Source organism: Hibiscus syriacus, unplaced genomic scaffold (assembly GCF_006381635.1).
Source record: "Hibiscus syriacus cultivar Baekdansim isolate YM2019G1 unplaced genomic scaffold, ASM638163v2 tig00116997_pilon, whole genome shotgun sequence".
Taxonomy (NCBI): Eukaryota; Viridiplantae; Streptophyta; class Magnoliopsida; order Malvales; family Malvaceae; genus Hibiscus; species Hibiscus syriacus.
In genome coordinates, this window is record NW_024063513.1 from 1339978 (window position 1) to 1357295 (window position 17318).

Here is a 17318-nt window from a genome sequence, read left to right on the forward strand (position 1 = left end):
AAAAGGAGAAAAGAGATGGCAAGTGAGCACATATGTAATCAGCAATGTTCTCTTTTACTTTCATAGTTGGTTCTGCAAGATTTTCAGCTTTACTTCGAAGGAAACAAGAATATATTCCAACAAGGATTCAATTAAAAGGGTAGACAAAAATGGAAAGGCAGAGATATTGGACTGTAATTCCATCTTTGTAAAGGTAGTCGATGAGTGCTCAACTTGTGCACTATCAAACCCTTGTTCCAGTCGCCAAATAAAAGTTTTTTTTTTCTTTTTTACAATGATTGATTTGATCAAAAGATGTTTGATCCTGTTTTTTATTGTTATTATTGATAGATTTCATCAAAGATTACCTTCCAAAAAAACACATTATCCATCCGTTAAGAGTTCACCATTCAAAAGTTGACCAGAACATGTTCCTTTTATGTGGACAACTACATGATCTAAAATTGGATGCTAATTAACAGCGACAGATGCAGTTACCTTTAAAAATCTATAAATACCAAGCCTCGGCTTCTCCATCGGTGCACAAATCTGAGAAGGAGAGAGGGCTTACATGAAGAAGAGAATCGTGTTTGGTAGCCAAGGATGACTTGCCTGCATCTCTCAAAGAGCTTCAGATTCTGTAAAAAAATTCACGAAGCAGAAGAAGCTCGTCTTGACGTTGCCAGGCAGTCACCTTGGCTAATCTAACAGGTTCTTTTCTCTCATGCTAGTCCTTTTCTTCTTCGTCATTCATCTATTTCAATCTTTTTTTACAAGACAGATTATAATCTGATACACATGAGCAGTTATAATTGATACCAAGATTCGAATTAATCTCGTATTTGATGGATATTACATTGTTATGATGTATAGCCTAAAAGAGAAGAATCTCCTGTGAGATTTGCATTTATTTTATAGTATAAAATTATTGAGTTGTAGATGCCATGAATTATTAGATGATCTTTAACCTATTCAGTGAAATCTGCTCATTACAGGTTATATTTTCTACTGTTTCAAGCCTCGTATGTATGCCGAAGGATTATATATTCAAATAATTAATATATGTTTTAGTAATTTTGATATTAAATTATTCCAGCTATATTTATACTCTTTTATATTTGTATGCAGATAAGCTGCAGCTAAATTACTTATAGAAGTTTGTATGCAAAAATCCATTTTTAATAATTTACCTAGGGAAAGTGTTCTTAATTAAAAACGTGGTACCTGAACCAATATATTTAGGTTTAGGTGCTTAAATTATTTTGGATAAAAAGATGACCCTTTTCTACTTTTTCTGTTGTTAAGTTCCTGTAATGCCTAAGATCATGTGCAGGGACAGCAACTGCAGCACCATGAGCAGCAAGACGGACATATTATTGCATTGGAACGTACTTTTGTAATGCAAGTTGTGGATTTATCGATTTGTGCACTATCAACCTTTCTTTTTGTATTCCCCCAATATCCATCAAATTAAAAAGAATAAAAAGTCAAATCTTTTGATTAAAAGATGTTTGCTTTTTCACCGAGTTCTTCTAATTCGATCCTTTTTGTTATTAATAGAGTTCAACAAAGAACGGTTTCCCTTTAAATAAGGATTCTTCATTCAAGACTGACCAGAATGTAATCCATAGCATCGTCAGCTTCAAGATGTAAAAGTCAGATGCTAATTAGTAGTGACAACTACAGTTTTCCTTTTAAAAATCTATAAATACTAGAACATTAGTGTTCCCCCTCAGATCACAGAACCGAGAAGGAGAGAGGTCTTACATGAAGAAAAGAATCGTGTTTTGTAGCCAAGGATGACTTGCCTGCATCTTTCGAAGAGCTTCAAAAACGTTATGTTAAAAACCATGAAGAAACTGGTGCTGGTTTTAAGGATGCCTGGAAGCCATCTTGGCTAATCTAACAGCTTCTTTCTCGTCATGTTATGTAATACCCCGAATTCCAGGTTAGTAGTTCGGGTCAACTCGAGACTCATGAGTTGAGCCCATTAGATCTTCTAAACCAGTTTAGACCAGTTTTTGAGTGTTGGCTTAGGTTGGCCTAGGTTGGCCAAGAGTTAAAGTTAGTGGTGGTTTTAAATAAGAGTTAAAGGTGACGGACTAAAATTGTAGTTTCTCATTATTGGTTTTAAAGCATAAAAACCCCTTACGTGTTTTGCACATGAATCAAAGCCACCAAAACCTTCATCCACTCGTCTTCTTTTTTCTCTCTTTTTCCCTCCCAAAGAGAAAGTAGAAAGGTGAAAGCTTTAACATTGCCTAGTTTGAAGAAACCAAGATAAGAATCATAATCTTCATCCCTTAAGCTTCATTTAGGGCCCTTAATCTCAAGTTTTGGTTAAGATTTCCAAAAACGAGCTTTTAGAAAAGTTAATAAATTTAAAGGGTTCAAGTTTATTTCAGTAAATTTGAGTTGTTTGTAGTATCTTAATCTTGTTTTAAGCCTTATATAAGTTAGTAAACCCTTTTTCTTGTATTTGATTAGCTAAAGAGGTAGGAGAAAGTTCAAAGGTTAAAGGTAAAGAGAAAGTGAATCCTAGAAGATTCGAGAGGAGTTTATCAGCCAAGAAAACAAGGTAACATGCTCATAGCTTCCTTATACCAGTTGTGGATCATTAGAAATGAGTTTTACCTAGAAAGTTAACATTAAAGCATGTTGAGTAGATTTTCATGGTAGATTTCTATTAAAATTATTTTAGCATGTTATAAAGCCTTATTTATGACCCCTAAGATCAAATAATACTTAATAACACATTGGGAAACCTTAAAATAGGAAAAATAGGGAGTTTGGGTGGCAAATTCGTGAAGAAATAAGGCATGTTTTAGGGCGAGAATCCATACTATAAGAAGCAATATCGATATTGTTCATGTTTCAAGCTTAAAATCGAGAGTTTTTGAAGAACAATATCGATACCCTTATAGGAGTATCGATACTGAGGGTTCGGTATCGAGACCGAAGGGCTTGGTAGTAGGCTATTTTTGTATCGGTACTTTAGGGAGTATCGATACTCAAGGTCCCAGTATCGATTCTCACATATGAGTATTGATACTCCCTCTTTCTTTTAAGGCGTTTCAGTTGGGGTATCGATACCTTGGGATGGGTATCAATACTGAGGAGAAGGTATCGATACTGTAAGGTCAATATCAATACCAAGGTTAAGAATTGAGCTTTAATTCAAGGGGAATTATAGAATCATGTGAGGTTTCTCAAAAGCTTATAATTACTCCCAAATAAGACTACAAGTGAGAACAATAATAATGATTAATTCAAACGTAGAAACGAGAATAATTAAGACCAAATAAGACCAGCCTTGCTTGGATGCTCGGGAAACGATTAGGACACTCGAGATCCTTTAGAAAAGTTAGCAGAGTCGAAAGTATAGATTCAGCCCGGATATATCCTTAGGTAGTGCGTAAGGCACTTTAAGCTGACTAACTAAGGCTAAGGCCTGACACTCACAAGGAGTGGGTTAGTCGAAGGTGTGGTGTCCGATGCAGAGATTTCAGGGGGGCCATCCTCGGTAGACTAGAGGGGTGTGTGAGCTCTAAGATGCAGAACCCTCAGCCGCACCATGATGTCTACCATAGAGTAGAGAATGAGTGTACAAGTATACTCACTAAAGCAAAGCAGTAGACTTGATAGCTTGAGCCTTTCAATGATGTACAATTAGTATGATTTAGTTGTTAGCAGCGTTTAGAATTTGTTTCCTTATGTAGATTAGGTGGCGCTTTCAAAAAGACCTAGAGAGATCGAGGTCCAGACCAGAGTAGATCAGAGTACGTCTCAGCATTTTTGAAGGGCATGTATTTTTATAAACTTTGATATAAAGTTGAGTCGTAGATTCAGTCAAGAGTTAGGGGTTGTTTGTTTACTTCAGAATGATTAAGCGCTGAATGATTCAAATGCTGAATGATTCGGAGGCTCTGTATGAATTAGCTTTGAATATGACATGTTGTTTAATAATGGCTCTGAATCATTCAGAATGTACTTTGATGCTGAATCATTCAGAATGTACTTTGATGCTGAATCATTCAGCACTGTTTTGCTGAATCACTCAGCACTAAATCATTCAGAGGTGAGAAACAAACGCGTTGAATGTTGAACGGTTCAACATTCAGCGCTGAATGGTTCCATTCAGAGCCAAACAAACAACCCTTAGTCTGTAGTTACTTTTGTATGTAAATATTTATTTTGAGAACTACCCAGTGTAAATAATATTTTATATTTTTATGGATGTTTTTTTCTTATGAAATGATTATTTAAATAGTCGTTTTAAAGTAAAATAAAGTTAAAAAAAAGTTGGTTAGTCACTCCGATGGTTATGAGGCTATTGACTCTCCCATCGTAAGACAAAAGGTAACGCAACGATCATACTTGTTAAACTTTGGTGGTATAAGCTTAGATGGTGTTTGGTGAAAAGGAAAACGATAGAAAATGAGAGGAAAAGTTACAAAAGGAAATGTTAAACAGGATTGTATTCATAGTTGGGCTACTTTACTTACAAATGGGATGAGACACGCCATATTCTTTAATAACAATCTAGTAACAGACTAGTTCTGCACAGCTTCATGTACAAATTTTTTTTGGGGACAGAATGCACAATTATTTAATAAAAAGAACACCTCCAAATCAAAGCAGCAGCCTTCTTTTCCCCAGTCTTTTGGTTCTTCTAAGTCTCCTTGCATTGTTCCTCTTTATCCTTGAAATTTTGCTTTTGCTTGCTTCACCTAATACCTTTCCGCAAGTTGAACACGATCTGCGTCATTTTTGAATTAACGATCGAATGGCATAATTGAAATTTAAATTAATTTAAAATTAAGCGATAGAGATAGATTTAAGGAAAATTTATTAGAAATGAATCCCTCGCTAAAATTTCTCATTCAAAATATACTCTTAAGAGAAAATGAAAATAAAATGGAGGCGTAGATAAATCAAACGGAAAAGAATTTACGGGGAAGGATTACTTACATGAAGCCCATGTGGAGAGTCATCCTGCAAAACGCAAGGCAATGAGAGCACCAAACATAGACCATGCCGCTTTCGTAATTAAAACCCTCCTTTTTCCCCTATAATTTGTATCAAATTCTGGAAAACTGTAGCGACCAAGAAAATTTTGTTGAACGAATCAGAGTATATCACTAGAATAATGAAGTGAAGAAAATAAAAAATGTTCTGTCGCTTGCCTTTTCGATACGCGGGAGGTTTTAATATACGGGTGATTTCCTTGGGCAACAAGAACACCATAGGGCTGACCAAATTTTGTTGTTGAATTGGCCGAGTATCTTTGCTTGTCTTGAGGAAACATCCATGATATTCATGGGCCAAGCCTTGTAATTAACAAACTCATGTTATGGTTTATTGTATAACATTTTCTTTTCCTTTGTGTTTGGTTCGAATATAGTATCTAAAAATATAAAGCAATACCTCTCGTAAAGTTCGCTGGAATAGCTCAGTTGGTTAGAGCGTGTGGCTGTTAACCACAAGGTCGGAGGTTCAAGCCCCTCCTTCTAGCGTTTTTCGTGATTGTTTTTCATCATTTCCTAATGTAATGTTTCATGTATTTTGTCACTTCCATTCCCTTTTTTTTTATTATTATTTTCAAGTTCCGTTGTTCTGCAGGTATGGCAATTCCTCCACCCACAGGGTTGACTATCAATGCAGAAAGGCAGCCATCAGGTGAACCCACAATGGCTGCTCAGGCACAGATGAATAAGGCACCGTCACTACTATCTTCAAACCCTGAAGCTCAAGCCAAGGTCACTAAAGCATCCGCTCTTATCATCGAACTTGGTTTCGACCCTGCCATTTTCACTGCCAAACGCCGTCTGTTCCGCAGGCCTTACCATCCACAAGCACCTCAACTTGGAATATCGGTTCAAGATTTTCAAGGATGGAGAAGCTCTTGAGCCTAGTTTAGTTATCAGGGACATAATGGCATTTGGAAGCCAGGCTCCGCTACTATTCGGGAGATCGTCAACTTCCTCATATACCTCCTGTCAAGCGCAAAAGTTGCAGGAAATTGAAAGCATGTTTTGTTTAATATCATATGAGATCCGAATCTGCTCAGCCAGAGAGAGAGGACAGTTGCCAATCCCACCAAATATGCAAATTCAATGTTGAATATCCAAGTGACATCTTATGATGCTTTTGCATGCATTTGTTGTATTAGCCATTATATCTGTATTCCCATTTTAATCTTCACACAACCATCCGGATCTTGTATTAAACCATATGTGGCTAGCTACGTTTCTTCTAATCAAGCTACACCATTCTTTACCCTCGACAGTAGCTAATGAATATGACGGTGTAAAAAAGTTACATGTGATTGTTGGGCAAGGCTATCTCTATCTAGTTATCTTTGTATTGGTTAGGAAAGAAGAAAAGTATCTAGCTGAATTAGATTGATATTTAACAGATTTTATTTTTCAAAAGATGTGCTAGTCTTGGTCCTGAAGGTTAAGTGGAATACTCAGTAACATATTCATAAATGTTTTTGAAGATGAGCATATATTTAGCATTAGAAAGTTTAGATAATAAAACCGCTTATGTTGCTATGCCATTGTTCTAACTATTACGAGTGAGCATTAGATCGAGTCGAGTCAAAAAATTTCGAGTTATTCGAGTTGACGAGACCTATTTTACAATTCAAACTTGATTTGAATTTTTTTCGAGTCTAGCCGAGTCGATTTTTCGAGTTTCTCTTAAAATTTAATTGTAAATATTTATAATATTATAATATTATTTCATTCCAACTTAAGTGACTTTCTATAATCATATATACAATACAAATATTTTTCTTCGTGATATACATATATTATACAAAGTTCAAAGACTCGACTCAAACTTGAAAATAAATATACTAATTATTAAAAATTTAGAGTTATTCGAGTTGCATTTTACAACTCGATTTGAATTTGAAATTTTTTCGAGTTAAGTCAAGTTTATGAAATTACAATTTAAAATCAATTAGAGTCGAGTTTTCGAGTCGAATTAAGTCAAAAAATTCAGTTTTTCAGTCGAGTCTTGCTTTATCTACAGTCTATTGGGACAAGATAAACTTGAATGAAGCTAACCCTTCAGCTGGTTGGTTGCTTTTCTTTTCTCCAGCTGGAAGGTTGCTTTTCTTTTCTCCAGCTGGAAACTAGATTGAGGATGGGAGCACCAAGCATGTATAATTAGGTTCCATTTTGCATGTTGTGTAAATTCGCTTATATTTTATTTGAATTTATGGTTTGCATAAATAAATAAAAAAGAATTATGTAGAAATAAAAGTCAAATTGTTTGAATTTTTTAATTTTTAAATTAATAGAAGCGAAAAACAAAATATTGCATTAGGAAAAGAAATGACTTAAAAGGATTTACGAGTATGATGTAAATATAATTATAAATGTAATTGATGTATTTATACAAAATATAAAGAGAAATTGATAATTTGACTGTTTTGAGGTTAAAGGGATTTCAACTTCATTATCGGTATCGAAGATGAGGAATGAAGCCAAAACTAGATTAGCGTCACATCGTACGCATGCACCCAAGCAACCCATCTCAACTACTCTTTAATCCAATCACCTATAGCCACCGCCTGTGCTTAACAGCAAAGGTGCAAATCCGAGTCCACAGGTCCTCTCTTCTTTTCTCTCTGATCGAACACTCGAACTCTCTTCGACTCTTTATATGCACTGCAGACGTTGGTAATGGCGGAGAGCGGCAGCGTCATCTGCGGCAGCGCCCATCAGAAGATGATACCAGTCGATGAAGCACTTCAGATTGTTCTCAGCGTTGCCCAGAAACTGCCACCTGTTACCGTCCCACTTCACCAATCTATCGGGAAAGTTTTGGTTCAAGATATCATTGCTCCTGACCCTTTGCCTCCTTACCCTGCGTCAATCAAGGTTCGCTCCAAAGCCCGGACTTCTTTTCCTTTTATTTTTAATTGAAGCCAGTTTTGAGAAGCTTAAATGGGTACTCTTGTTATGCTTTGATCGGTGCTTTAGGGGTATAGATTGAATAGGTACTTGGGTGTTGGTTAGTTTTATGGTTTGAACTTTGTACGGCAAAAGATTGCCTTTTTGATTTACGGGTTTCTAACTTGCGATTAGGATCTTTGATTTTCATCTTGCAATTTTGTTGCTTCACATATATATAGATAGATATTGATTGATTAATTAGATGGCTTTGCAATTTGGTTTTTCATTTGGATGTAGTTTGAAAGTTCCTTGATTGGGAATTAGGAACAGTTGATGAGGTTTCAATTCTATTCTAAAACATTTTCCCTTTGTTTAAGAAGGAAGAAAACAGTTGATGAGACTTCTGTTGCATTGCAGGATGGTTATGCAGGGATTGCGTCGGATGGCCCTGTGAGTATCTTGTAATAACTGAATCAAGAGCTGGAAATGATGGGGTTGGTGTCACAGTGACCCCTGGAACCGTTGCATATGTTACAACTGGAGGTTACTCTTATTATTCTTGTTACTATGTTTACATGAACAGGTCCTGTTATCTTCTGTTTTCTGGACAATTGGCATTCCTGTGCAATAATTTAGGCACATTTTCTTATGGAGCCTTCAATCACTCTTATTAAGGTTATGTATTAATCTGTGAAATGCTAGCTGAATACTTTTTTTTTCACTTTGGAGGTGTGTTTAATCAATGTGATGACTTTGTGACGTGGAAGCTAGCAGTTGAAAGTAATTGTCTTTAAAATGGAAAACAAATCCAGATCTGCAGAGAGAGCCAAAATCGCTGATGACATGCTTATAGGTTTCTTGTGGGTAGCCTATATTTTTCCATTCATATTGAAGTAATATTCATTTCTGGGCGGGAAATATTATTTTAAAAGAGATAATCTGACTAAACACAACGTTGCTTCTTGAATGGCCAAGCAAGTAATGCTGTCTTTTGCTAAAGAGTCATGCTCTTAAAAACATGCTCTTAAGTGTGATCATACATGTCCAAAACTGAGATTGACGATAGTTTAAAATAGGGGCCTCTTCTTCGACTTTAGGGCATTGTATGGTGACATTGAGCTTCAAATGTGTTTAAATCATGCTTTTAATGCTTTTAAGTCGGGTTGTTTAGTAATTTTTTGTTTGGATGGTGTGTTTGTAGGGTGGGTTGAGATTAAGTAGGTGGGTGGTGTTTTGTAACAGTCTGTTGATGTATGAGGTGTATTTTCTTTATGGAATAAAATTTTTAGGCCCTCTTTTCCTCCTTCCTATGTCCGCTGAGGTACTTATGTATAGAGACGGGTATGAAGGGGTTTTTTAACGAGGCCTAGTTTCTTATCAAAAAAAAAATCATGCTTTTAAGACTTAACTAGTTTCAACATATTATTTAACGTTTTGTTTTTTCCCTCAAAATTTTCTCCATTTTGCATTCTTTTGCCCCTCAGGACCGATACCTGATGGTGCTGATGCAGTTGTCCAAGTTGAAGACACCGAACAGGTTAAAGCCCCTTCTGGAACAAAGTGTGTAAGGATATTGGTGAAAACTAGCAAAGGTGTTGATATTCGTCCAGTGGTATGACATCATTAACTCCATCACTTCGCCTGCTTTCCTCTTCTCTTCACTTCCTCATCCTTCCTTTTCCTTCTTCTGCTCCAAACCATCCTCGTCACTATGATATTTTTTTTTCTGTCTTGTTACTTCCTCAAAGCCCTTTTAAAACTTAATGGCCTATGGCTTGTTGGAGAATAGGAATTAAGTTAAACTTTCCTGGCTTCTCACCTTCTGTATAAGTTGATCTGACTTTGTTTATCCATGGTGGAAGTAGAAAAATAAAGAAAAAACAGAACAATATGAACTTGACTGTTTTGTCTATTGTATAGTTTGTAACATTTTTCTTTGTAATGAATGTACATTATCTGAAATAACTTCATATTTCCATGCTTTCTGTTATTTCAAAAGTTCAAGCAAACATCTGTTTTGCAGGGATGCGACATTCAGAAAGATGCATTAGTTTTGAAATCTGGAGAAAAAATAGGTGCTTCAGAAGTGGGGCTACTTGCTACAGTAGGTGTTACGATGGTGAAGGTACCATATTGCCTGCTGTTTTGGCTTTAATGAATATGCATAATCTGAAGGGTATGGCTGATTTTGCAGGTGCAGCCTATGCCAACAATTGCTGTTCTATCTACTGGAGATGAACTTGTAGAGCCAACAACTGGATCCCTAAGTCGTGGTCAGGTAGCACTGGACCATCTGAGTTCAATTTTCAAATTGTAGGTTATTCAGTTTCCTACAACAGATTTGCGCGAGTTCAAATTCTCTAGTTAGGCTTGAAGGTTATTCCCCAAGCACCTCCCTTTCCCCAAAAGGGAAAAGAAAGAAGAATTTGAAAGGATTTATTAAATAAAATTTACTCTTGGTGCAAAAAGTTGAAGAGTTTGAGGATCATGAAACATTGCAACCATGGTGATCGTGAGATCACTGTGCATGGGATGCTAGCAATGCAACTTAGAAATAAGTTTCTGAGGCCTGATAAAAATGACATATATCTACAGAATCTAGGAGATATAATGATCATTCTGTCTTTGTTGCCTAAATCTCTTCCTGTTACACCTTTTCTTTGTGGATTTCCCCCATCCTATGTTTTGATGGATGAGCTCCTTTGTTTTATGAATTTCCATTGAGACGTCATCTAGGATGCCTGATGTCTTATGCAGATAAGGGATTCCAACCATGCAATGTTATTGGCAGCTGCAGCACAGCAACAATGCACAGTGCTTGACCTTCGTATTGTTAAAGATGACAAAGAAGAACTTGATAGGGTCTTGGATACTGCATTTTCTTCAGGGATTAATATTCTTCTGACTTCCGGGGGTGTTTCAATGGGAGATAAGGATTTTGTGAAGCCTCTGCTTGAAAAGAAGGGGACAGTGCACTTTAGCAAGGTTGTTTTCCATTTAGATTTCTTTGTGAGAATATTACTTGGTATAATTTGGGCAAAAAAACTCAATTCTGTGTTCCTAATTGTATCTTGGTGCTTTAGATTTTATATTTTATATTTTATCCTGAGCATCATTGAGTAGACAACTATGTTAACCTTGTTTGGATTGGATTCCTTGGCAGGTTTGCATGAAACCAGGGAAACCCTTAACATTTGCAGAGATAAATTTAAATCAGGCAGACAATGCACTAGTGAACAAAGTTCTTGCATTTGGTTTACCAGGAAATCCAGTTAGTTGCCTAGTTTGTTTCCATCTATTTGTGGTCCCTACCATACACCTCCTAGCAGGATGGACCAATCCACATCTTTTGAGGTCGCTTAAACTTCCCATATATTGTTCTCTTTCTGTTGCTGTTCGTCCGTTGATTTGTTTTCTGTTCCCATGTTAAACTTCCCATATATTATGTAGGGTGCAAGCTCGACTTCAACAACCATTAAAGTCAGATCCAATTCGACCAGAATTTTATCGTACCGTTATCAGATGGGAGGTTAATGATGGATCGGGGAATCCTGGGTAAACTTTAGGGTTATAGTTTTCTTGACACGTCTCTTCACTTCTTTGATTTGTTTTTTGTTGGATCCTTCTTGAACCTAATTTACTCTATAAGCGTGTCATGGGTTTTGGTATGTTATTCTACTTCGAACACTATTTTAATTGTGTTACGAGGCAATTTGTTTCTTTTGGGTTTTAGATTTGTTGCTGAGAGCACCGGCCACCAAATGAGTAGTCAGCTTCTGAGTATGAAGTCAGCTAATGCTTTGCTTGAGTTGCCAGCAACAGGGACAGTTATTCCTGCCGGAAGTTCTGTCTCAGCCATTGTAATTTCTGATTTAAGTGATACTGCATTGAGCAAGGCTACGTTGTCATCAGATTCAAGTACTACAGTACATAAAAGCATTCCAAATAAAATAACGGCAGATGGATCTCAGGATGCCCCGTACAAGGTAGCTGTTCTTACAGTGAGTGACACTGTTGCATTAGGTGCTGGGCCTGATCGAAGGTATGTTGTTGCATATTGCTTCTTCAGATATTGAATCATTTCCTGGGTTAAGTTCCTCACGAGTTTTCAAAGGCTACAGTAATTGACATAGAAAACTTTGAGTTATGATAATTTTGCTTAATTTTATTTAGGATATTTGATGATCGATCTATTGGTAGTTGGAATTTTTCGTTTGCTCCCATCTATTTTAAGTCTAAATGTGTTAGGTCCATGACTGCTTTCATTTGGGATTTGTGAAATATTATTCCATATTTTATGTACTGTGAGATTCATGTCACTTCTATCCACACCTCATCCATTGATTCTTCAACATCTAATCCTTCTCACCCTGCAATCCCTGAATGCTGAAGAGTGGGACTACATTTTCCCCCCTAACAAAGGCATCCCGATACATCATTTTGTTCTAGTTTTTCAGAATGGTCACTTTATGGATGCTAAAGTAATAAAGCAGAGTTGATGTTCCAGTTCATTCTAGTTGGATACGAAATGGGTGAAAGCTTTGCTACAATATAGGGCCAATTTGTTTGTCTGGTGTTGATCATGTGTCCACTTGACTATGTTTATCTTTTGACTTATCTTTTCTAACAATGTCCTTCAAAAAGGGATGGTTTCATCGGGCTCCCAATTTAAATGCATCTAGATACACCTTTGAATAATTGTTTCATGAGGGTCACATATCTATACTAAAACAAATGAGCAAAGTTGATATTGTCCCATGACAGAGTGAGTTATGGGAATACTGAATACTTTGCTACAACATTTGGAAACAGCAACAGTATGTTTTGCATGAAGGTTTATTTTGCATTTCAAGTCTTAGTTTTCTAGGTTCTTTATTATCTTTTTCCTTTTTATCATTTTCTTGGATGTATTTCATAAAATTGATCTTATGCTAACCAATGTCTTAGGGATTTTTGCCCTTCCCGAAAATGTTTTATCTATTTATCTCAGAACTGAAACTAGGGCTGTACCGAGTCGAGCTCGAGTATTGCTGACCTCGACTCGAACTCGAAAAGTTTAAAATTAGGCTCAACTCGACTCGAAAACTCTCGAGCTAAAAATTATCAAGCTCAGCTCGAACTCAAAATATAATATTGAAACTCGAGTATTGTTGAGCTCGACTCGAACTAGAAAAGTTTAAAATTAGGCTCGACTCGATTCGAAAACTCGCGAGCTAAAAATTATCAAGCTCAGCTCGACTCGAACTCGAAAGGCTCGAACTCAAAAAATTTCAGGAGCTCGATTGAAGCTCGAGACTCGATTGAAGCTCAATTTTGAGCTCGATTCAAGCTTGAACTCAAAATCGAATTTGAACATACAAAAATCTTATATTACATTTAAAAATATATTTTTTTAGAATTTATAATTATCAATAATGTATTTTTAATATATTTTTAATAATATAATTTTAAAAAATCTAAATTATAATATAACATTTTTTCAAGTAGCTCGCGAGCTTTTCGAGTCGAGTATTAAGTAGCTCGTTAATAATTCGAGTTGAGTTCGAGCTCGAGTCGAGTTCATTCGATTCGAGCTTTGACCGAGTCGATCTCGAGTAGCTCGCGATGTGTCTCGTCTCATTTACAACCCTAACTGAAACCTTCTTGAAGATGCATTGATGACACGTTGCCGACATCGGCAACCTAATGAATATGTAATTAACTGATGCTTAACAATTGTTATGGGTTACTTAGTTGAAGTTAATCCATAGTTTCTCCCGCTGCCGACTTCCATCCTTTTATGCTTTATCAGAGAGTCCGATTTCTTAATAGTTCGTTTTAATATATCCTAGAAGTTTTTTTTTCCTTGTCCGGCATCCTTCATATTTGGGTGCGCCTAATGAATGATTATGAAATTGCAGTGGGCCGAGGGCAGTATCCGTTGTAAATTCCTCATCAGAAAAGTTAGGAGGAGCAAAGGTAATTGCTACAGGTGTGGTTTCAGATGATGTGGGAAAGATAAAGGAAGTTTTGCAGAGATGGAGTGACACTGATAAAATGGATCTTATCCTTACACTTGGTGAGTTCTTCTATTCTCGCCGGCCTCCTTTTTGTGGTTGGATAAAGATTTCCTTTTTTGTTCTATTTATTTCCATTCCTTAAAATTATGTTGTGCTCATTAAGGTGGCACTGGCTTCACTCCAAGAGATGTGACACCTGAAGCAACCAAAGCGTTGATTGAAAAAGAAACACCCGGTCTTTTGTATGTCATGATGCAAGAAAGTTTAAAGGTACAGAACTAAATTATGCCATAAATTTACTTTAGAACTAATTTTTTTCTTCCAGGGCCTAGCCTGGCTTGAGGTGCAACCATCTAAGTCGATTCAATCAATATGAAAAGCTTAATATGCATACCGTACATATTTATTTTATCTTTGATGTGTCAAGGGATAATGCAGATTGTCATTACAATTATCTGCTTCTTGTTAAATCTTCTTTGGTTTCCGGAGTATGTGTTTGAATATTTTAAGCATAAAAAGTATACCCCTACCCCTCAATTTTATTCAGGAAATGGTTGATTTCATCAAATTATCATATCAAAGAAGCATATTACTACTATTTCCCGCATACACACATTACATTGGAGGTCACCTGTAACCAACCTCGTTTATAGTTATGATTATGAAACATGTCTAACCAATTTTCTTAACGGAAATAGGCAACTCCGTTTGCTATGCTCTCACGTTCAGTAGCAGGAATAAGAGGGTCAACATTGGTAAGAAATATTTTATAGTTGTTATTTGTTCCTAATGCTATCATTATATCAAGATAATGAACATGTTCTATTATGGTATATGTTTCTAATAATGTCGTGTATCCAGATCATCAACATGCCTGGTAATCCAAATGCGGACGCGGAATGCATGGATGCATTGTTGCCTGCCCTTAAGCATGCATTAAAGCAGATAAAGGGTGACAAAAGGGAGAAACATCCTCGGCATGTCCCTCATGAAAAAGCTACACCGGTGGATACTTGGGAACGCAGCCATAAGTTCGCCTCTGCTGGTAGTGCCGAACCCACTTGTTCTTGTTCCCATTAATTTACTTGAAAAAAGAAGGGGGAAAAGGAGAGGAGATATACACCTTTTGTGATCTTTGAGAGCGAAATCTTCGTCTCTGACATGAATATGTGAATAGAGATGTTGTCAAACTTGAGAACTTGAAAAAGCAATCGGATTATCATGTGTATATGATGAACGATACACTATCAGTAACTTGAAAACTGAATATATCCATGTTGGATTCACCCGAGTTTTGAGTAACATATGATGATCTAGCATCCAACTTAAAAAAAGATGCCAATTTCATATAAAATGCACATTATTAACAAACAGCAAATGGAATAAAACCATTATGGTAAAGAAATCATAAATACTTAAATTAGAAAATGTATTAAGCTACTGTGAACAGAGACTTTTTCCTTGTTTCCTGTTCTTCAGTACCAATAAACAAAGGTATTTACCAATCATTCCATTCATAAACGAAATCCCATCACAAAACGTTGTACACCAGCAAAATCAGATACTATGTTAATATTACGAAACCTGCCTGCCTTCTCATTTTGAATGTAGTCCACAAGGAACTTGCACTGCTTCTCTCCATTTGTCTGTAACAGGGGCAAGAACTGAGGTCAGTTCCAGCTAAACGATCAGAAGAAGAAACGAATCATGTTAATACTACATTTTCATAGTCTGTTTTCCTTATTAATCAATATACATATCATGGGAAACGAAAATTGTTAATAATGCCATATTCCTCTACCGATTTTTCCTAATCTACGTAAGTTAGAAACCAAAATTTCAAACTGAAAAGAGGAATTGCTGACAAAATTATAGGGGTTTTTCTTTTTTTTGGGGTGGGGGGTTAACTATTAAAACAAAAAAAATGGTTGCCATTGTAGGAAAACAAACAGTATACCTCGAAAGCGAAAAACCCTCCAGGTTTCAACATGGAAGCAACACCATCAATGAGATGAAGAAGATCATTGGTTCCACTAGCACCACCATCTAATGCAAGTATCGGTTCATGTCGACCAACTTCAGCTTGTAGTCCAGATATGTGGTCACTCGGTATGTATGGTGGGTTACTCAAAACACCAGCAAGTTCACCTTGAACATCTTTCAATGGTTCAAACCAAGATCCTTTCCGCACCTCAACCACATCCTATTCGTAAACCAAAATAAGTTTTGAAACTGAACATCTCAGTATGATCCAAGACAAGAAAGGTGCAAGTCTTCATCCAAATTACATAAACCATTCAAAACTAAAAATGCTCATCCTATATCTTGCTCTGCAGCAAAGAATTTAAGACTTCCATGCACAAATCTTCATCCAAATTGCCACTGTGATCGAGCAGCCGCCGTAATAGGCACTGATTCATTCTTTTTAATTATTTTTCTCCTTTTTAAAACATCATATATCATTAATTGTGCTTTGTGCACACTACAAATTTGGGAAGCATTTTCAGTCTTCACTATGCCTAAACAATAAACACAATTTCTAACTCAGTATTAATAAGTTACCTGTAGACCATATCTTTGCACATTAGAGGTGGCCACCGCGACCGCCACCGGACTTAAATCCGTGGCGATGACTCTGCCATGGGCATCACCATCAGCATGACTTCTTAATACCCTCGCAGTCGCAATCGCAATAGCGCCGCTGCCTGTCCCCAAATCGGCCCAGAAACCGCGCACCAATTCTGGGGAATCATTCAAAGCCACATCTTCAACCAAATCAATAATCATTTCAGTCTCCGGGCGAGGAATAAGAACCCCTTCTTGCACACTCAACACCAAATCCCTCCAGTGCTCACACCCTACCACATACTGAAAAGGTTTCCTCTCTTCAACCCTCTGCCTCCAAACGCCATACATCTCCTCCAGTGGCGCTCTTAACGCAACGCTTAAATCTACGTTCTCATTGTCACTCGATTCCAATCGAGGTAGTATTTCTGAATGATGTTGGAGTTCAATTAAGTCTTGTAGAAGCCAGTTGAGCTCTCTGCGGAGGAGAGTGGAATCTGGGCCGTTGTCTAAGTTAACAAAAGTGGAACCAACTGAGGATGCCAAGTTTTTGGCCCATTTATGCCATTTGGTCAGCTCTGAAAGTGAGGCAGAGAAGGAAGGTGGCCTTATATAGAGTGGAACCTTGGGTTTTACATCAATGGCGGATGGTGCTATTGATGATCCTGAAATTGAATAACAATGTGGTTTGGGTGTTCGGAAATTCGGACAAACTCCACGACTCAGACCAGACAACCTTAGCTTCAACATGTCTCTAAACAGATCTTCTTAAGATATTCTAAATTCAGATTATACAACAACAACACAAACACACACAAAATAAGTGGTAAATATCTATTTTGTTTGAGAGAAGATTAAGCGACAA

The 17318-nt window shown here is 36.8% G+C and overlaps 1 protein-coding gene, 1 non-coding gene and 1 pseudogene across 2 annotated transcripts; 2 read left to right on the forward strand and 1 right to left on the reverse strand.

Moving 5' to 3' along the window:
• Positions 1–5420: 5420 nt before the first annotated feature.
• On the forward strand, positions 5421–5495 carry TRNAN-GUU. Its single transcript has one exon. It is a non-coding gene; the product is annotated as a tRNA-Asn (tRNA).
• A 2082-nt stretch (positions 5496–7577) lies between these two features.
• Positions 7578–15174, forward strand: LOC120193866 (annotated as a pseudogene).
• Positions 15175–15298: 124 nt separating this feature from the next.
• On the reverse strand, positions 15299–17281 carry LOC120193867 (release factor glutamine methyltransferase-like). The gene is made up of 3 exons (XM_039196291.1): positions 16451–17281; positions 15846–16091; positions 15299–15534 (listed from the first exon to the last, which is right to left on the reverse strand). Exons 1-3 carry the CDS (start codon positions 17201–17203, stop codon positions 15403–15405), a joined length of 1131 nt encoding a protein of 376 aa, XP_039052222.1. The 5' UTR covers positions 17204–17281; the 3' UTR covers positions 15299–15402.
• Positions 17282–17318: the final 37 nt, after the last annotated feature.

Excerpts from the sequence above, each read along its gene's own strand:
- LOC120193867 (XM_039196291.1), bottom strand. The coding sequence starts at position 17,203 with ATGTTGAAGCTAAGGTTGTCTGGTCTGAGTCGTGGAGTTTGTCCGAAT. Across the intron at positions 16,092-16,450 it reads TGCAAAGATATGGTCTACAG|GATGTGGTTGAGGTGCGGAA; the intron begins GTAACTTATTAA and ends GTTTACGAATAG. Across the intron at positions 15,535-15,845 it reads GAGGGTTTTTCGCTTTCGAG|ACAAATGGAGAGAAGCAGTG; the intron begins GTATACTGTTTG and ends CCCCTGTTACAG.